The sequence below is a fragment of the Diabrotica undecimpunctata genome, chromosome 3 (genome assembly GCF_040954645.1).
Source record: "Diabrotica undecimpunctata isolate CICGRU chromosome 3, icDiaUnde3, whole genome shotgun sequence".
NCBI classification, from domain to species: domain Eukaryota; kingdom Metazoa; phylum Arthropoda; class Insecta; order Coleoptera; family Chrysomelidae; genus Diabrotica; species Diabrotica undecimpunctata.
The window spans coordinates 17,360,735-17,383,628 of NC_092805.1; the positions used below are offsets into that span (position 1 = coordinate 17,360,735).

Here is a 22,894-nt window from a genome sequence, read left to right on the forward strand (position 1 = left end):
CTTCTGGTCTGGAAGTGCATAAATCTCGACCCACTTAGTGAAGTAATCCATTACTACCAACATGTACTTGCCCCCATTTTCACTTTCTGGAAATGGCCCTGCAATGTCCAAAGCTATTCTTTCAAACGGGCTTCCAACATTATATTGTCTCATAGGAGCTCTCCTTTTCCGGTGAGGCCCGTTACTCGTAGCACAAATAGTACATTTCTTACACCAGTCTTTTACGTCGTCGGAACTGTTCATCCAATAAAACCGTTCCCGAATTCGCTGAAGGGTTTTCCTTACACCAAAATGCCCTCCCGATGGACTGTCGTGTAACTGACGAAGTACTTCGGCTATTCTGCTCTTTGGGATCACCAACTGTCTTCTTTTCTCTGCACCGTCATCATTTTCCAGGACTCGTTTGAGCAAGCCATCTTCGATGATAAATGAGTCCCACTGGGCCCAATACGTCTTAACTACTGAGCATAGGTTTGATATTTCCTGCCAAGGTGGTCGACGGTTTTCCTCTTTCCATTTTCGGATTTTCTGTATAACTGGATCTCTCTCTTGTTCTTCCCTTATCTTAGTAGGCGTCCAGTCGTCGTTGACAATCGTCGTTCTTAGCACTGCTGCTTCCTTGGATTCCGTTTTGTTGCAGTGGGAACACTCTGCGGGGCATGGCCTTCTGGAAAGAGAATCAGCATTTCTGTGGCTAACTCCGGCTCGGTGCTCAATCTTAAAATCGTATTCTTGGAGTCGTTCGATCCACCTGGCTATCTGACCCTCTGGATTCTTAAACTGCATCAACCACTTAAGGGCGGCATGGTCGGTTCGGATTAAAAACTTCCTTCCATAGAGGTATTGATAGAAGTGCTCTACTGATTTAACTACTGCTAGAAGTTCTCTTCTCGTGACGCAATAATTCCGCTCAGGTTTTGAAAGAACTTTACTAAAATATCCGAGGACTCGTTCCTGTCCTCCTTGAATCTGAGACAGCACTCCTCCAATTCCCACATTACTTGCATCCGTATCTAAGATGAACTCTCCTTCTGGCAGTGGATACCCCAAAATTGGTGCTGTTATTAAATGCTTTTTCAACGTTTCAAAGGCATTTTGGCAGTCTATATCCCAGCGGTATTCTCTTGCTTCCTCTGTAAGTCGCGTTAATGGCTTAGCGATATCTGCAAACTTCTTAATAAACCTCCGGTAGTACGTACATAGTCCAAGAAAACTTCTCACTTGATGTTTGTCAGTTGGTTTTGGCCATTCCTTAATGGAATCGATTTTTCCCTTATCCACGGCCACTCCTTCTTTACTGACTATATGACCCAGATAATTGACTTTACCTTGAAATAGCTGGCACTTCTTGGGGTTTAGCATCAATTGGGCAGCTTTAAGTCGATTAAAAACGTTTTCTAAATTCCTCAAATGATCTTCGAATGTCTCCCCCAAGACGATTATGTCATCTAAATAAACCAGGCATGTTTTCCAAGATAACCCTCTCAACACATTTTCCATAAGCCTCTCAAATGTCGCAGGAGCATTACAAAGTCCAAATGGCATAACGTTGAATTGCCACAATCCAGATCCTGTGGTGAAGGCTGTCTTTTCTTTATCGACTGGGTCCATTTCTACCTGCCAGTATCCAGACTTCAAATCTAAAGTAGAAAACAATTTACTTCCAGCCAATGTGTCCAATGTGTCATCGATCCGAGGCAGAGGATAACTATCTTTCTTGGTAACGTTGTTCAGCAAACGGTAATCCACACAGAACCTCGTCGTTCCGTCTTTCTTCTTAACCAGGACCACCGGAGAGACCCATGGACTCGTAGAAGGTTCTATCACCCCGTCTTTCTTCATTTCCTGAACAATCGTTTCAGCTTCCTCTCTCTTCGCCTGTGGTAATCGTCGAGCTGTTTGACGAATTGGCTTAGCATTACCAGTATCAATTTTATGCTTAACAACGGTAGTTCTTCCCGTCTTTCCTCCTTTCGGTACGAAAATATCACGATACTGCCGAAGAAATTCCCTTAATTTCCTTTTCTCCATCTGATTTAGAGACTGTCCTGCAACTGCAACCATTTGGTCGAATTTGTCGTTGGAATTATCAGATGTTGTCGCCTGATGAATTATGGATGTCACAGGTACACAAGTTCCTACTTTTGTCTCTTTCTTTATGGTCACTGGGTAGTCGTTGACATTGATAAGTCTCACAGGAATTTCTTTAGCCGAAGTCACCAATTCCTTTCCAATTATGATTCCACGGCCAACCTCATCGTCGTGGTTCCAAGGCTCCATCATAACAGGTCTCCCTTCGTCTACAATTCCCTGTAGTCGCGCTACTATGATCGTTTCGCTTCTCGCAGGCACGACTGTATCTTCTGTAATGGCTGCTTGCACAGTGTTGTCATTATGTGGATGGAGAAATACCTCCTCGTTGCCAACTTTGATTACCTTATTCTTAAAATCCAATTGGAATCCATGCATATTCATTACGTCCATTCCTAATATAACATCCTCTTCGATGTCAGCAACTATAACAGTATGGACAAACTTTTCTGCCCCAATTCCCAATTGTACCTGGATTTCTCCATGAATGTTGGCATTTTCACCTGTAGCGGTCCGAAGTCGTAACCTCGTTGGTAACAGTTTCTTTCGGCTGTTTATAACTGTCGGGCGTATAATGGTTCTGGTCGCTCCGGTATCCACCAACAACGTATGCTTTTTACCATTTATGTCTCCATCTACATATACACTATCTTCACGACATTTCAAAGAAGCTATTAGTATGAGAGGGTCTTTGGAAAAGTTCTGGGTCGAAGCTGCCCCCCTAAGGCTGACCCGTTCTAGTTTTCCTGATGGTGAGTTTCTTGATTTGCGTCGTACCTAGGGTGCTTACAGGAGCTTCGCACGTGTCCTATTTCGCCACAATTCCAGCATCTGATGGTCTTCGTTTTCTTATATGTCATGCTTTTCATCATATTAACGAGCTGGTCAAGTTTATCTTCATCTCCTTCCTCTTTTACAGTCCTAACTTTACTGTACCCGCCAGAGGCCTGCGTAGCTGACTCGTATTCGAGAGCGGCGGATAAGACATCAACCAGCGTCTTGTGACGAGCTAATCGTAGTGTTCTCTGCATTTCATGATCACGAAGACCATCAATAAACGTTTGAACGGCCAATTTTTCCATCATGTCTTCGGGAGCTGTTGGATAAGCATATCGTACTAATCTGGCAATATCTACCTCATATTCTTGAAGAGCCTCATCTTTCTTCTGTCTACGATTTTTAAGCTGCGACTGATATACATGCTCCAAATGTTCGTGGCCATATCGCATATTTAACCTCTTCTTCAGTTGTTCGAAATCATCGGTCTCCTCTACGGCTATGGTCTGAAGCACATCTAAGGCATCTCCTCGAAGAGCGATAGTCAGGTTTACAGCCTTTTCTTTTTCAGACCATCCATTCGCTCTTGCAGCTGATTCGAACTGTTTCATGTAGTTGTTCCATGACGATTTTCCGTCGAAAGTTGGGACTTTCACATGGACAGAACCTCCACTTCCTTCAAATTTCGGCCGTATTTCCAACTTACATTTCGTCTCGTCTTCTTTTATCTCCACTGTAATCGGATTGTTACCTCTCTCTGCTGTCCCTGTTTCTTCCATCTTCCTTTCCATCTCTTTAATCTTTTCTTCGAAGGCCAACTTATCGGCAGCAACTTGGTTTTTTAACGAAGATATTCTATCGTCCAGGGCAGACATCTCAGAAGTGACTTTAGAGATTTCTGAAGAGATGTTAGCAGAAACTTTGCTTTCCAGGGAAGAAATCTCGTTAGAAACTTTGCTTTCTAAAGAAGCGATGTCGCCGGAAACCTTCGAAATATCGCCAGAAACTTTGTTCTCTAATGATGCGATATCACCGGAAACTTTGGCTACATCACCAGAAACTTTGGCTACATCACCAGAAACTTTGGCTACATCACCAGAAACTTTCGAAATCGACGAGAGGACAGCATCTTCAAATATATAAGTCTCTGGATCTAGTCCTTCTTCTAGCAAAGCGTTCTTTAGTCGTTGGACTAACTCAGCCTTTTTTCCGGTGGAAGCTAATTCTCTGTCTTCAAGATGTCTTCTTAAATTAGTCACTGTCAGCTCATAAATCGTAGCCATTTTCACAATTTATTTTATATTCACTTGTAATTTATTTTCGCAATTTATCTTAAGTATTCCACTGTTCTGACACCATTTGTTGTGAATTTATTAAAAGGTTCAATATTTATAACACTTACGGATTTAATTTATTTCTTTATTTATATTAACTTATCTGACAATAATTTATTATATCCGTACGTACAAATTCGCGAGCGCGGGTCTTGAGTATTAACTCGCCCTCCATATAAAAATGTTGTATTTATATACGAAATCCTGATATACTGGAATAGTCGAGAACATCAAGTTGGAGAATTCACCATAATTTGAATCTAGACTTCCACCGAAATTTCTACAATAAAACAGAATAATTAGTCATAAAAGTTAGGCCAGTATATTTATCGTAACAGTACATTTAAAAAAGGGTTGATGGCACAAATTTTACAAATCCTTTATCTCCTCCAATATGAGTGATAATTAAACGTCAACCTTCACCTTTCGGAAATTTTAAACCCGTAGACAAAGCAAATTCCTGACGAGCATTTGTAACCAGTTTATCTTGGCAATTTTTTTTTACAAAATGCCCTTCATTTATCCATGTTTCATCTAAAGAAAATATGTTTGCCTTCTCTTCTTAATTTTTGAATTTCCCTTAAATATTGCCTCCTTCAACAAATAATTTCTTTTTTCTCTATGAGCGCAGATTTTTTTATTGTTGTTCTCATAAACGATTAATTATTCACGTAAAGTTTTCCACTATTTATCTCTTTTAATGTTTGGAATAAGGAATAAGCGATACAAGATGGATCAGCTCTGGCGAACTCAATACAGACAATGGACGAATTTATTACTCTGAAAGCAGCGACACTCAACACAGATATGGAGTTGCTATGATCCTCAGTGAAAAAGTAGCGAGATCAGTAACAGGCTTCGTTCTGATGTCCGAAAAAATTATAATAATGCTGCAGATATTGACAACCCATGGAAAAATGAACTTAATTCAACTGCTGACAAAAATGAAGAAGAAATAGAAAACTTTTATAGCGAACTTCAAAAAACATTACGTCTTACAGCATCTAGAGATATAACAGAGATCATAGGTGATTTCAATGCAAAAATTGGCGAAGGAAAGTGCTACCCTAATGTAGGACCATATGGGCTTGGTGAACGAAACGACAGAGGAGATCGCCTAATAGAATTTTGCCAGGAGCATAATGTTATAGCCGCAAATACATTTTTTAAATTACCCAAGCGACGCCTTTATACATGGAAATCGCCAGCTGACAAAGACAACAAAATCGTCAGAAATCAAATTGACTACATCCTAATAAAACACAGATATCGAAACTCAATTCAGGCAGTGAAGGCATATCCAGGAGCAGACATATCCTCTGATACATACAGAAACTAAAGTCAGAAGAAACAAAAGAAAATCTGAAACACGAAATCAACACAAATCTAGATAGAGACCCAAGAAATAGTTACAACGTAGAGCAGCAGTGGTAATTTTTTAAAACCTCTATATTGGAGCCAAGTAAGAAAGTACTTACAACAACCAAATGTAAGAAAAATGAGTGGAAAGAAGAGCAAACAAAACCATCAATACGATCCGCTATAAACGGCTTCAAAACCAAATAAGAAGAAAACTTAGAGAGGCTAAAGAAACCTACTTCTCTGAAAAATGTAAAGAAATAGAAGAACTACAAAACAGATATGACAACTTTAATCTACATAAAAAAGTCAAAGAACTAGCCGGAGTGGGAAGTAGAAGAACCTCGAATATATTGCTCGACAAAAATGGAAATATTATATTGGAGACAGAATAAAAACTACGACGATGAAAAGAGTACATCGAGGAATTATTTCATGACCAGAGAGAAGATAGTACATCTGTAGATAGCCAAACGGGAGATGTAGGCCCAGAGATAACCAAATAAGAGGTTAGTCAAGCAATAAACTCAATGAAAACCAATAAATCTGTTGGTCCAGATGAATTACCAAGCGAGCTATTAAAGTTGATCAACGAGAAAAACCTAGACATAATGCCAAGACATACCCCAATATATGGGTACCAGAGAGGCACTATTCTTCTTCAACGTGCTGACTCAGAGATGTTTGGATGTTAACCGTCCTCTTTACGTCTGTTTTATAGACTACAATAAAGCGTTTAATAAAGGAAAACATGACCGACTCATGGAAATTCTAAAAAAATTAAAGTAAATAGAGTCTTAACATCAGATATGCAGATAACACAGTAATAATAGCCGATAGTTTACAAGACCTGGAAAGACTCATAAGTAAAATAGTAATGTGTAGTAGGGAGTACGAACTCTCGCTCAATATCAAAAAGACGAAGTTTATGAAAACTCTTTATAAAAATTGCCAACCTCCGTAGCGGAGATGCACCTGAAGAAGAAGACATGTTTGGCAAAGATTCGTCTTCATTTATATCTATTAAAAGTTTATGCAAAGTAGGAATCTTTTTTTGTAGATAAAATAATTGAAATTTTCTTGGAATCGATTGTTTCATAGTATCGTCTATACAAACGGGTTTTCGCCCTGTTGAAGTTTTAGCTGCTTCTGTAACTTCCACTATTTCGTTGCTTTAAAAGTCTATAAATAGTTGCTTCTTCTAACAGTACTTATAAAACGTTCATGTACAAGAACATCATGTACATTTGCCACTAAAGTTTTCATTGGCACGGTTAAATGACACTTTCATTTCACAGGAATAAAATTTAACGTTTGTGACATTTTTACTACACAAGTTTACTTATTGTCCTTATTTCTTGCCGTATTCGTCTTTATAGTATCAATCCGATTTCAAAGCTGTACATTGCTTTTTTGTCCTAAGCAGTATTTATTTTTACGATTGGTAGGTTGCTAACCTTGCCAATCACCCTCCACATTTTATCCAGGTTTGGGGACCGGCTGTGGTAACCGCAGAGCTACTTAATCCAAACTGCAATAACCTCAGGTAATAGAGAACATCAACAACTGGGTAAGAAATAAAAGAGTAGAATGAAAAGATTATATAAGCCGAATGACAACAAATAGAGTAGTAAAAATGGCAAGAGACGGTTCCCCAATAGAACGACTATCAGTAGGAAGACCACAAAAACGATGGAACGACAACTTACTGCAGGTATTGGAGCATTTAAAAACAGACAGAGTCATGTCTACATAAAAAGAAGAAGAAGAAGAAGAAAAAAGTTTACTTATTACTATCGCTTTTTATTATAGAAATAAATATTGCACGTGTTACAGTCACAGTACCTTACAAACACAACCTGTTTGTAAAGTACATTTTAATCCTTTTAATCCAAGAAATTTTTAATCCTTTTTAAAAAGTTAAGGGGCTTATAAATTAACCCTCGCCTTTTTGGAAATTTTACATATTTTGTACCTGTAGAGAATACGTACTTATATCATTTGAAGGACTTGGGGGAAAAAGGTAACAAGCCACAAAAGTAGAAAATGGAGAAAACCTAGTTTGAAACTTTCAATCAAATCCTTAAATCAGAGTTTTTATTATGACACGACAATATTTTTTTAAATGAAGCTTTATTCTGAATATAAGTAATTTACAAACTAAAAAAAAAAACAAACGGAACTCTTAACTAAAAGAGAAAAAATATTTTTCTTGAGCAAAGTGGCTTACTCCTTTTTTACAAAAACATTGTTGTAATATTTTCTTATCTAAGACGATGTTTCTATTTTACTCGTCCAAGTCAAAATTCTACGTTTCCGGATCTTCTGTGAGATCTGTTGACTGTTGTCGAACGCCTAGCTCAACGTAAAAGTCGTGATAAACTTTATCAAAATGATTCCTTAAAAGTAATATAAGGCATGAGTTCCCTTAAATTTTTTAGCTTATTTTCGTTAAGAGGTACAGATGTGGTATATTTTGGAGGAAGATCTCTTAGATTTTTTATTCGATTTCCATCTTTTACTCCTCGTTTACCAATATTGACTGATTTAAACTCTTCATTTAAAAAGTGTTTCACAAGCATTGTGTTGGGTTTATCCGCCTCAAATCTAAAACATCTAACTTGACTAAAACGTAAAGGTTCTTTTTCGTCTGTCGTCTGTTTTTTGATAGTTTGCCTTTGCAGCTCGTCAAAGGAAATAAAATATTTTTGTTGCATCTTGATAACTTCAAATGGATTGGTTTTTTTGGCTTTTCTTATAACGTCGCACCATTGATTGGGATGATAGATTTGTGCCGTAAATTTCTTTTTCTTCTCAATTAGGGCGAAATCACGATCTGAGGGTAAGCGCGTATGCCCACTTACAAGAAAACGATGTTCGATAGCCAAAAACTGTTTTTCTCTGACTAGTTGCATATATACTGACATCAGAGCCCAGTTTTTATTTTGACCCCCACAGTTATCGGTGTAAATGATAAGCTCTTTATTGTCAGTATTTGTTAGGAACATTTCGATATATTTCAGTAGTGCACTGGCAATTTCATCACTATCCCTCTTTGCCACATTTTCGGTCCAAGTGAACATGTACCACTGCTCTCTGTTGCAGTTATGGATGCTCAAATTGTACATCCCTGCCTTTCTCAAATAAAATGCTTTTCCCACACTCAAATTCGGCACTGGCAATGCCTGTTGTAAATCAAATGAAATTACTTCCTTTTCATCTGTTAATTTGGCATGTGCAGACTCTTTTATCAAGTCCTGTTGCATCGCCTCAGCCCTTCTTTGATGCAACTGTAACTTTAACTTAATTTGTTGACATTCTTCAGCATTTTCTTTATTTGATTCGAGCGAGACATTGTATGAATCGCATGTTTGGCATGAATCCGTTTTTGGCAGTTTAAATCCTATATTATATTGCGAGCAAAAAACTCTTCTGTAATAATTTTCTTTCACTGGGACAATATGTTTGGCATTGCACCAAGGTATATAATAATCTGTATATAAAGATGATATGGACAAATCGTGATTGATGTAAGTGCGGTTGGGGTTATCTTGCCTGCTGTAATGGCTGGAATATTTGGGTATTGCTTGAATATGTCGATGGATGGACAGAATTTTCTGTTCGTATGTTTTCCTCGCTTATCAGTTTTTGGAGTAGACTTTCCTTTCTTTATTTGGCAACAGATATTGTATATCCTCTTTTTTGACTGCTGGAGACCATGAACTGCCAAAAATTCAGATTTGCATACTTCTTTGTCGGTGGCAGTAATCTTTATATAATATTTAAATGATACATTTCTACAAGATGTTTGGCGTTTGATTTTTTTTTGGGTAATTTCTTTTTTTGGGAATGCATTTTATTCTATCAAATAAGTAGCTATTTTGTTGCTGTCGAGTCCCCAGATTCCAAAATTCATGAAAAATTTCTTCTTCTTTCCCCATCAGGCTTGTTTTACATTTGTGTTTGCATTTACATGGTTCTCAAATAGCTTTAGGTTCCATTTTAGTCCTTTGGTATGTTTTGTACCCATGGCCCAGATTTCTTCTTATTTTCTCCCGGTATCTTTTCTTAAAATGGACTTGAGACTCCAGCGTGAGGGCGTTGAATTTTCTGGAAAACTTAGATAACCTCTAGAAATATCTTGTTTCTGATCCGAGGGATGGTTGGACTCATTTTCGTCCTGAAAAAAAAAGATGTATAATTTTTTGCAATAAGGTAATAAGCCACACACATTTTTCGTAGAAATTCTGCTAGGCATATGAACAAAAATACTGCAGCCGGAGATATACCGCAGTACACATCGTAGTTACACAACATTACTGCGGTATGTAGACGTATTGTACGTAAAGGCAACAATACATATTTCGATACATAGGTAAAATATGAAATTTTATATTAAGCTTAAAAATAACAAAATCTTTTGCTAAAAAAGGGAATAAGCCACATAGAAATAAACTTACCAATATATGTGTAACTCCTTTTGTTGAACAGTCACTTTCAGTAACACTGTAATCTTTATCATTCAGATCGTCATCTGAATCAAAATCAGAGAATTGACTTCCACTACTGCTCTCAAAATCAACTTTTCTTTTAGCTCGATGTAATTTATAGTCATCCATCTTGAAAATCGCCTGTGGCATGTTCCTTTTCTAACCAAAAAGTTCTGAATTTTGTCAATTGTTAAGAAAGAAATTCGCGTATAGAGGTGCCATCTCTTTATCAATAGCTGAAATAATTGATCAGCAGTTTCGTTGCACACTTGCAGGTATCTTTTAGAGGAAATCCAATTTTTTAGATTTATGTGGCTTGTTACCTTTTCCCCCAAGTCCTTCATTTGTTGATTAAAATTACTACAAAATTTAAGGCAATAATTGAAATAAATTGGTAGGTTTAAAAATTTTACGTAAAACACAAACATTTTCAGAACAATGCTGAATATTTTATTTTAGAAAATCTCCGGCACTGTTGTATAATGTTATATAAGGGTTTAATTCACGTGCAATAAAATTTGTGCTATTATTCATTTTTAAATGTACTATAGTTAAATTCATCCATAGTTTCAAAAACTACACAATCTGAAATCTGCGAACTTGTAGCTACACATTCTTCGTCAAGATTCTTCAATACTAATCGGTTGCTGAATAAGTTTTGCGATTCGACATGAAAAACCCAATTTAATGGTTTAAAATACGCTTTATTATTCAATTTAGTCTCCCTGAACATCAACACACTTGTTCCAACGATATCCCAATTTGTGAATTCCATCCTGAAGTGAGAATCTGGAAGTGCTGCAAAAGACGCTTCCACAACTGTTCGCGACCTCACCATTTAATGAAAAACTATTTATCATATGATTTCTTAAGATCAATGAACACCATATATTTATTTTTCTGTTTCTTTATTCCTGTGTTGTTCCATTAGCTGCCTTATACTGAAAATTGCATCTGATGTTGATCTGCGTTTTATAGAATTAAATTCATTATCGGTTATTTCGATTTCTTCACGAATCCGTTTATCAACTACAGCTATATTTAATATGCAAACGTTGTAGTTCGTTATAAAAAGAACTAATACGAATAACAAACGATCATCTGGCGAAAACGCCATCGATCAAATCACCACTAAAATGGGGACACACATTCGCGCTCTATTAAACTCGTCCCTGACTTCGTCGTTTACAATTTAAATTCTAACCCAATAGCTACCGTTTTACATTGTTTTCATAAATTGCACGTCCATCCAATTTTCCCAAGGTATTCGTCGACGAACATTGTCCTTGACAAAGCTTTGCATTATCATATCTAGAGGGGCGTTTAGGTTATTTGAACTGCTCTTTTGGTACCGTTATAACAGCTTTCTTACTGCCACACCTCTTGTAGAATTAGTGATATTTAAGTTGATTAATGTTACACTGACATGAACCAAATAAATGACTACTGTTAAAATAATTAGCACATTCCAGTCTAGAATTCGTCAGAATATGAAGTCTTTCAGGTTAAACCTGGCCAATACTTAAAGAAGCTAAAGTGATAGAAATAAAGGTAATGTATCCAAATCATGGCTAGGTAGAAAGGCTAGGTAAAAGTCTAATCTAAAACTGGGTAGCATGGTACCCATCCTTTAGATCTTTACAAGCGGGTACAGTATTATAGAAACCTGAATGGAAGATGACAAAAAGCCAATTGGCTGCATTTCGACCGGTTTACAAGAGAGGACTCTTGTAAACCGGAAAAAAAAACGCCAGAAATAAACTCTTCTTGTTCTTAAAGTTTCGTCTTTTATCGCAAGGTTGGATATAAACATAGAAATTGGATACAAGAGGCACAAGGTCGAAACAGATAGAAAATTATGAGGGAGATTTATGTCCAACAGTGGACAAGCTGACTATACACATAAATACATATTGAACATATGTAATTATTACATATTGAACATATGTATTTATGTGTATATATATATGTATATATATATATATATATATATATATATATATATATATATATATATATTATATAAATTAAGGATCACTCAGAAGAGTGGTGGGTTTTTTTCGGTCAAAAGGTGGAGAAAAAAGACAAAGTTGATGGCTACTTCATCTATTTATTGAAGACGTTTCGCTTTCTTAATCAGAAAGCATCATCAGTTCATCTAAAAAGAACAATATGAAAAAACCACACAAGCATGGAAAAGTTGTTACATGTGTTACCTTAAAAAGATATGTAGCAGTCAGTGATATTAAAGTTGTAAAGACGCTTAAGTAAATGGACATTATACGATTACGATGTATAAACAATAAATTGAACTAAATAAGTTAACAATTTGTTCAAACTAAGCACAGCAAAAAGAACATGTGGTTTTTTTTATATAAACATGTATAAGTAAAAAAAACATTGAAAAAGAGAATGAAGAACTAAGAAAATCATAGATGCACTTCCAACAATACAGCAATAGTTATGATTTAATTTTAACTTTAGGTAGCATTATTATATTAATTAATATTGATATTGAATAATTTAATGTATAATGAAATTACCACTCCTGGCTTCTTGAATGCTGCCGGTAAAATGGTGTTTAATTAAGACAAACACGCCAACAACGTAAAGACAGTAAACCTTGAGGTCATTAATTATGACAGAACAACAAGGTGAAATACCAACCCTAATAATAGAGCGGTTTATTTAAATGATAAGATGAGTTTGGGTGACAACCTGCTTGTAAGGAACCAATAAATGAAAGGAAAGGTGGTTAATAACACCAAATTTCCCCCATTGATCGGCTAAGAAAAAACAAACAAACAAGTGAGGTCAAACCAAAAACTCATATATAAATCGTCAACGTTGTGGCTGGTCACAATCAGCCACATATGCAACGAGTGACTATGTCAAAAGTTACCTAAGTTTAAGTTAATATAAGTAAGAAATATTTCTTTGTTTTTTATTTTATTTAAATTTATTTTAATGTGTTTATATGTATTTAATTATTTAATAAGAAAATATGGTACACCTGTACACCTTAAATGACAGTGATAAAGTAAATAGCTTATTAAGCCTAATTCTGCAATATTAAAGCATGATATATTTGGCTCAAGTTACTGATGTCTGTTCTTTTATTAAGAGCATTAGGGTGTTTAAGTATTGAACACATTTCTAAAAACTAACTTTTGACGCCAAGAATCTCAACTTCATTAAAGTCTATCTTATGCTTGGTATCAATAGCATGCTGGGCAAGAGCACAAGTATGTTTAGATAAATTGATGTCACTACGATGTGTAGTAAGGCGCCCTTTCAATGATCTCCCAGTCTGACCGATATAACATGAGCCACACTCAGCACAAGGTATGTGATAAATGGTATTAACTTGTTCCAAAATGGACAAGGGTGTTTTAGTTTTTTTAAACAAATTTCTAACAGTCTTAGCATTCTTAACAGCGATTTTCACAGGTATGTTATTTTGTTTATAAAGTTTAATAAGTTTCTCAGTAACTTGAGGAAAGTAAGGTAAAGATGAATAATGGGTAGTAGGAGTCCCAAGATCAGTATCAGGCAGAACAATGCTATTAATTGAATTATTAGATATTATTCTAAGTTGGTCACCATTGGGTATGTCATCTAAAGAGGAGCCCTAGCTTTGTAAGTAAAGGTATTTATTAATGAGAGAGAATGGGTAGGAATTCTCAATCAGAATACTTCTTAGTAATTGAAGTGATTCCCTTCGATTAATCGGATTTGTCAATTTATTTAGCCGACAGCTTAAAGCTTTAATTAGGTTTAGTTTATATTTAAAAGGATGACAAGAATGGTAGTTGAGAAACCTATATTGGAGGCCATCGGTTTCCTATACCAACTTGTGGTTAAGGTGTTATCTCCCATTCTAATGACACGCATGTCTAAGAAGGGAATACTATATGTATATATATATATATATATATATATATATATATATATATATATATATAATATACAGTGTATTCCAAAAAAATTTGGCCCCGCCAAAACAAGAAAATTAGAAACCAAGCGTTTTTTGAAAATTTAAAAAAACAGGTCAATTTGTATTGGGAGGGGGACGAATTCTCATGCAAAATTCATGCCCGCAATGTAATTCCCTGCTGCCTTGCATCAACCCAAATTTAAAAGTTTTAAATTTGGGTTGATTTAAAACCCGTAGTTAAATCCAAAATTATGTTCAAAAGTTATTATGTAAATTAAAAAAAAATAAAGTGCCATGTAGAGAAAAAAATTATCTTTCAAATGATGTGCTATTCGATCACACTTACTATTTATAAAAAACTGGGGGTTGATGCGGGGCAGTGGGAGGTTACATTTGAGGGCATGAATTTTGCATGAAAATTCGTCGCCCTCCCAATAAAAATTGACGTGCTTTCTTAAATTTTGAAGAAACTCTTGGTTTCTGAGTTTATGGGGAAGTCAAATTTTCGTTGGAAATTTACTCAGTAAGTACCATTTGTCCCAGTGTGGACCAATATTGGTTCATACTGGGACTCCTATTGGTTTATATCGGGACACATATGGCCCATACTGGGACTATTACAGTTGAAGCAGGAGATAAGTAGGTACTGATAGGGAATCAATATTAAAAATATTAAAAAAATTTTTTGTATCAAAAGTACCATTACAAAAAGTATTTAAAACATTTTATATGGAGAAAAATGAAACTTCAACTGTAGCTAATTTGCTGAACGTTCCGTTGAACCTATAGCGCTAGGTTTTGGTAAAATCCATATTATCTTGGTTCTATGGTGTCAATATCTTCTTTTTTGGGATATGTAAATGTATTACTCAATGTTTTACGAAGAAAAATCACATCTTGATCGTTAATAACATCTTGAACACATCCAGTATAATGACGAACAGTTTTCTTGGTAGGGTATTTCATAATTACAAAATCGCCGATATGATTATCTGGCTCTAAATCATTGTCCTCATCATAACAACGTGCGTTTGATTGCACGTCATCATCTGTTTCGGACTCTTCAGAGCTTGATTGACCCATTTTTCATCTCTTTTAGTTAATAAATTGACACCATATATATTCTTTTAGTTTCTATTTTTTGTAGTTTCTTATTTTCTTTTAACTATTTTTTTTTCTTGTCTTTGTCTATATTCTTCTTCTATTTGATCTTTTATAGTAGTGTCTATAAGTACTAGTGCTTTCCCCTTCTTTCTTTTGGTGGTATTTTTTCTAGAAAGAAGGGGAGTTCTTTTAGATAAGGCCTAATGACTTAAAGTGTTATTAATATTAATGCCCTAGAATGAGAAGTTTTCAGCTACTGAAAGTACATCGGAAGATTCAAAATAGGCAGTATTAATTTTATTTGAATCAACTGATATTTTTTCAATGGGAACAATATGAACTTCAGTGGACGATTTGGGCGGAGTGTTTGCTTCACTTGTTACAGTATTTTGAGGTTCTAGATTTGGTAAAGTTGCAACTTCAGACGGTCGATCTGTGACGTAAGACATCATAAAATCTTGGTCTGTAAAAATCTTGGAATTCCAGTTTTCTAGAAACCTTTTAAAATATTGGTTGGGGTAAAGGCTAAAGGAAATGCTTTACCAACAATTTCACTTATATTATAAATTGTTAAAGGTGTACCCGGGTGATTAATCATCCATTCGTCAGATGCTCTATTGTAATATGATGTGAAGGGAAATATGGCAAAAGAATAATCCAAAATTCTAGTCTCTCTTTTAGTTAGACCATAGCACGTATAAGAGGCATCAAGTAAATACTGTGCCAACATAGCTTCCTATGCTTCAGTAAATAAAAATTTATACCCATGTGTTTGTGCAAACTCATACTTTTCTTTTTCATCATCTGAGAGAGCCTTATATTTTGAAATATGACGCTGTAAAGCCAATTTTGATATAAACTGTATTGCTGCTGCTTCTCTTATAGTTTTGTCATCGCTGATTCCTTGTAGGTCTGCTTTCTTCATCTGGTTTGATCCTTCCAAGTGAAGTATAGCATTATCTTCGTAATGATCTTGTAGCTTTCCCCTCGCCCAGTTAGGCATTGTTAAAAAATCTGTAACAAAATTAACAAGCTATAAAAATTATCATCCTTAATTATTTTTTATCCAATTTGAAAACATTTATATGTTTTAGATGTACAAAATGTTAAAAATATTTAATCAGAAACTTACTTTTAAATAAAAACCATCATAAAATGCTTATAACATGCACTATTTACATGCGTCCCAGTATAGATCACTTTTTAGATGTCGCAGTATGCACCACATAGATATTTCCCTGTATGAACCATTCAGAAATCAGCTATTTAGAAATTCTCTACCTAAAATAAGAACCCACAAAAATTTAGATGAAACTCGTTTTCTTACAGTTCCTACTAATAAAATATTCCATAGTTGCCCATCTCTAATCATAACATGATTTGTTAGTCTAAGTAACAGTTTTTACAGAATTTACTGCCGAAATTTTCAAAAGGGACGTGCCCGATTTAACAAAAGTTTATGCAAACATACAGAAAAGCTTCTGATAAAAGGACATCTGAAGTAAAAACGATGATTAATGTTAACATTTATTTTATGAAACGTTTTTGTTAATGAGTTTTGTTTTAGTATGCCGTATCATTTTAAATTCTAGTAAAAGTATAACGTAAATTATAATGAAAACTAGAGCTGATAAAAAAATTAAAAAACCGTCTAACAATAATTCAGGGGGTTCATCACGAACATTTATTTACTTTCGTCTCTGAAAACTTCAATTTGCTAAATGCTACCCTGAAGCTTACAACAAAAATTTTGAAAGAATTCAACGCATTAGAATATAATCGTCCCATATTCCCATGTTTGATAGATTAAAAGAAGGCATTTGACAGAGTAAGACTTAAAGACGTAATAAAGAGATTCCGCTGAATATGATACAAACGATTGAAAACATTTTGATAGAGTATACCTTATTAATAACAAAGTTAAGTTAGCTTATTTTTTTAAAGAGTTACCGGATTAGTTATGGGACAAAACTCCCAAGTCCCAAGTGTTAGAATTATTAAGAAAACACGAAAATAGATTCTACCCATTTTCCATATATCTCCACTCAAATAAAATGAGTTGTTTGTCTCGTTCGCTTTCCGTTAAAACAAGTTGCTTCTTTTGGTATTCAACACACTTCGATATTATTTTAACGCCAATTCTCCTTTTCTTAATATAAAAAATTTTCATTTTTACGACCACAACTGGTCATGAATGTCTTTTCATAGTATCAACCGCTTATCAACCATTTATTAGTTCTCAGAACTCGTAAAAAAGCAATAAATCTTTTAGTTTTAATGTTTTTATGCAGTTTCTTCGTAATGTATAAAAAAGTGGGTTTTTAGAAACCACCGTTTGGGATATGTAAAGTTCGTTAAAAACGTTAAAATTCGTCACAACCGATGAAAGATTGACGGTTGTTTTTCCGTTAAAAGGTTAAATCAAACTGGAATTCAGAGACTTCGATCCTGGTGCTCCTACCGGACAGTAGTTACTTAAAGACTCCTCTCTCAGACTTCACCACCGGTCCCCGTACCGTTCACATTCCAGACTTCTCTCTCGCACCAGACTCTCAAAATTGGTGCAAACAATACACGCGCTCTACGTAAACCTTCGTGCATAGCAGAAAAATAAATAGTTTAGTGTTAGTTAAATACTTTTGTAAACAACAATCTTTTGTAACTAAAGTGCAATGTAAAATAAAGTGCCATTAAATACAACAAGCATTATTACTACGAGTTCGAGTTGGAAAAATGTTTCGACGAAGGATTATTTAATCCTAGTCCACATACTTAACCAGTTCCAACGTCTGGCTCGCTTCTTGTGTTGTAAAAAGGAGACAATTCACAACATTATTTAATAAAAAATAGTTTTCAATAAATATAAAACAAATGACAAAGCTGTGTTAAATGGCACAAATGGATAGTTACCTATTTAGCTGGGACTATTTCATTCTTTAGTAATAGAGAAGGATAAAGTTCTAGTGTTTTGCCAACTTCTCTGTTGAGCGCCTATTGCTTTGTATTCTCTATATAATTTTTATAATCAAAATATCTTATACTTAATAAAGCACGTCTTTTATATAATATTACTTTTATGTTTTGTTTTCAGAATGTAATAGAACGTATTATGGAGTAGTGGGAAAAACCTACGACCTCGAACTGCATCGACCCAAAGAAGACAAAATTCCTTTTATTTGCTTTCTGACATTTACTGCAAACGGCGGGGACTCTGGCGACCTTATACAGGTAAAACATTTAATTTTATATTTACTCCCCTGACATATATTTTCCATATAAGGGTATAAAAATACAATAACCACCCCTCAAAAAACACAAAGTAATAAAATATTTTATTTTGTGTATGAAGCTTGCGACAACTCTAGAGAGCAGAAAAAAAACGAATCAAGATAAAAAATACGAAATTAAATTTTTATGTTAAAAAGTTATTTCGATACGGGTCACACTTCAGCTTCAAAATTTATTAGTTCATATAAAATCGTTACAATAAAAAAAATATGACTCCCTATAATATGATATCTAATTTTTAGTTTTTATTATTGTCTCGTAAAAATTTATTACTAAAATTTATGTTGCTGAAAACAATCAAGGATATAACAAAAAATTGGTTACTTAAAGTAATAATAAAATACAACAGAATAGGTATTTTGAGTTTCAAGGAAACTTGATTTTGTCCACTTTAACTTATACCATACTGTTCACTGTTTAAATTTTATTGTGTTATTTAGGTTTAAAATTATAAAAGAATTGTAAACGTAAAATAAATTTCAGATAAACTTAGTAGCGGACTTTTAGTTGTTAAGTAAAAAAATGACGATATTGAACAATAAATAAATATAGATATATTTACATATTACTAACCATAATGATATTGAACATACTATAAACAGAATTACATAAAACGAATATAACACTTAGACCTATTTATAGTACCATGAATTCTCCTTGTAGTGAACTGTCAAAATTTTTGTTAAATATTATACAACCATTTGCAAATAAACATAACACATTTATAAAGAATACATATAACATTTTTTTAATAAATTATCAAATATTTAATTTAATTCAAATAATATTTTAGCGAGTTTTGACATAAATACTTTATTTGCAAATTGTGCCATTAGATATGAGACTTTAAATACAATCAAGACAAAATTAGAGTGTGATGATAAATTGGCAACTAAAACAAGACTAAATATATCAGCTATAATGGAGTTATTTCCATTATGTGCTGGTAATACATATTTTCAACTAAATAATGAATTTTATAAACAAAATTTTGATCTAGCAATGGGCTCTAGTTTATCTCCAATATTAGCCGATATATTTGTGAAAGATTTTGAAACAAATATTATTGCTAAACAAAATTTAAAAGATGATGTGTTCACAATATGGCCTCGTGGATCAGAGTTGTTAGACACATCCTTGAATGGTATAAATGATACAGAAGAGAGAATAACATTTACCATGAAAATGGAATATAATAACATACCACCTTTCCTGGATGTTTTAATCTCTAAGAACGATATTGAATATGAGGCTCAGTTGTATAAAAAACCAACACACACCAACGCCAACGGATATTTAGATTACAAATCAAATTACATCTTTACACACTTTACATTGTTTTCATCTGTTTTATTAAAAAAAGATTATCCTTTATCGTTTATCAATAAGGAATTGACCCAACCTAAAACAGGATCCTACAGCATATACAAGGAATAATACTAGGAAAATAACAATACTATACAAAAAAGGATTATTAGAAAAACGATAGGAAATAAATTCAACATTACAACAACATTTAAAATAACAAACACATTGAGATGTATTTTATCTAAAACTAAACCTAACAATGAATAAGAAAGAACAAAGAATTGTATTTATATGGCTTATTTCCATAAAAATATTAATTACTTTAAAATGCCACAAGAAAATAGTTTTAGAACAATATTAAGAATTACGTTTTTTACAAATGAACAAATTTATAATGTTCAAACATCCTTAAGAAAAATACGTCTTCTCAACATATACCATCTAAAAAGTCCAGAATGTTCAAGCAAGAATTAATGACCCAGCAGAAGACGAAAAATCGATTGAAAAAGGATCCTATCATAATATGTAAAGAGTGCAATAGAAAAAATAGGAAAAGTGTATTTTACTATCCGCAAAAACAAAAATATCGTTAGAAACCGAAGTAGTATACAAGGTTTTATGCGTGGATTGTGACAAATCGTACATCGGACAGATCAATCGAAGAATTCATTTTAGACGAGAACATCGAAATGTCAACAAAACAAAAGAAAAACGTCGTGCTTTGCACAAAATGTCTCAAATACAGGACCTACAATAAACCTGAACCAAGGACGATGTACTAGCTAACTTGAAATTAAAAGGAAAGGTAAAACCAGAGAAGCAATAGAATTTGAAAAAAATCCCAAAAATCTCAACCAAACAGAGATGACGTTGGAAGGCTTCCAATAATATGGAAAACGGTGTTGAAGACAAACAAAAAATAAATCATGCAACAAAACCGACGAATTAGACCCTACCTACCTATACACGCACAAGGTCAAGCACAAGAAACGCTACCAAGGACCGTCAAGATAAGAGAATTTAAGTAACCACTTCGACCTGGAGAACCAGCTTACTTTAAGTACCAGCAAGCAGCGTTAGTACCTGTCTAGATCATGGCAAGTGCAATCCGAGACGTCGTCAAAACAATAGTTTTTCTCAAAAACAAAATACAATGCAGAGTCAAACGCGGAAAACCACAGAAAGTACATATTTATAGATCATAGTGTAACATGCATAAATATAATAACAAGTACTTGTCGGGATAGTATTCTGAGTAATTTTCCTGATTTTTTCTCTAAGATACAATAGAATGGCTAACAGGAGAATTTTACCCTCAGGATTAGATGTCTGTCTTTTTAACCTTTCACTGATGGCGCCCCATATCGGAACATCAGTAGTGGCGCCAAGTCTGACAGACCCAAAATTCAATAATTTATTAATTAGAAAATCAAAGCAATACTGGTGTAGTATCTAGCTATACTTCTTTATGAATAACATTTAAAGAATAATATGTAATTTGGGTCGAATAAATAATATAACCTTCCAAAATAATTAATAAATGATGGATGTTCATGAACTGTGAAAAATACAACAAGAGTTTATGCAAATTAACTTTTGTTTTATTAAGGGTACAAAACATTAAAATGTAAGACTTATTTGTCAAACTTGATCCTATCACTTTTAAACATTTTGTGGGTGCAATATACAATTAAGGCACTGAAACTGGGCATGTGTTTAACAAATAAACGTTTTGCACATTTGACAAAAATAACGAGTCTTACTGTATTTAACGCAAAAACTACATCGTTTTTTAATGATTAAATTTTCGGGATTACCTCTTGGAAGTTCACTTGAAGTTCCAGCCACTTCTTGGCGTCGGTTGCGAATACCTGGAGAGATATTTTCCACCATGGAGCGATGCTTTAGATGCTGGTCGATTAGCTCTACTAACGGCCAAACGTTTTTATATATATATATATATATATATATATATATATATATATATTCTACAAAGCAAATTGTTATTTTGATTATTGGCCAGATATATAATTTGGGAGTTTATTCCAGACACATTCATAAGTGCATAAAAAATGACCATTGGCCATCTCTCCGGGTATCTCGAGCTACATTATACGTGGCATAAAGTTCGTCAACAGTGTCAACCCCGCCTTTAGTTGAGTTATAAAACGTTATTGATCATCTGTTGATTCGTCTATTTAGTCATTTTTGTGCATACTTGAGGCCAGTATGACATTTTTCCCTTCTTGAGTACATAGGATACTAAAGTAGTATTTTCTTGTAATCCATACTTGAATAAACAGGTCGATGTTTGGTGTTTGTACTAAGCTCAAAGCTAATAAACTAATTATCACACTTAAGGTTTCTTCCAGAACCCGATATTGGACCAATTTATCTCTCGACAATACTAACTGGATAATTTTTTAAATAAAAGGGTTGTAAACCAACATACGGTTCTAGATTTAATGTATATCTAGTTTTTGCATCAACTAAGGCAAAGATTTTTAATCCATATTTGTTCGGTTTGGAAGGAATATACTGTTTAAAACCGCATCTATCCCGAAATGCCTCAAGTTTTTCATCTATAGTGCCATACTCGCTAATTGTGTAGGTATTTTTGCTATTTTTTACAAAACTTGTAAAAAGTTGTCTTCTAGGCGCTAGCTTATCAGACAATTGTCTTTCGTCTCGAATTTCTAAATCATCATATCTAAGATATCTTAACAAAACATTTCATCCCAGAACTCTTCTGTGCTTAACCGATTACTTTTCAAACACCCAGCTAAATAGAGAAATCCTAGTAAAGCTCTTATTTCGATTACATCAGTATGTTTAGCAGAACTGGCTCCGTTATATATCTCTTTCATTTGATCTATATATTTGTTCGTACTTTCAACAATAATGTTTAAAATATCTTCGGACAAAAACAAATTCCAACAATCAAATATGGATTTAGCATTTTTGCCATATGCATTTACACCCGGTAAGTGAAAAACTTAAAAAAATTATTATAAAAAAAAATTAAATAGGCGAGTTCTTACCGTTTGCACTGGGCTCAGTTTTTTCCAGACTGCTCCATTTTTGTCTATAAAAGTAGCAATCCGTGAAACTTTTGCTGATATTACATCCACTTTTCAATGATCGTCATTACCCTCTTGTTCAGTATCTAAATTTGAAAGATGTTCCTCTATGTTATCTACTTTATC

The 22,894-nt window shown here is 34.2% G+C and overlaps 1 protein-coding gene across 1 annotated transcript in view; it reads left to right on the forward strand.

Annotated features, from left to right (window-relative positions):
• LOC140436490 (uncharacterized) overlaps positions 1-22,894 on the forward strand; it is a 246,691-nt gene that overhangs the window by 14,750 nt on the left and 209,047 nt on the right. Inside the window, exon 2 of the mRNA XM_072525350.1 lies at positions 18,184-18,320. Within this exon, the coding sequence (XP_072381451.1) occupies positions 18,184-18,320 (137 nt within the window). The remainder of the gene's footprint in view (positions 1-18,183; positions 18,321-22,894) is intronic.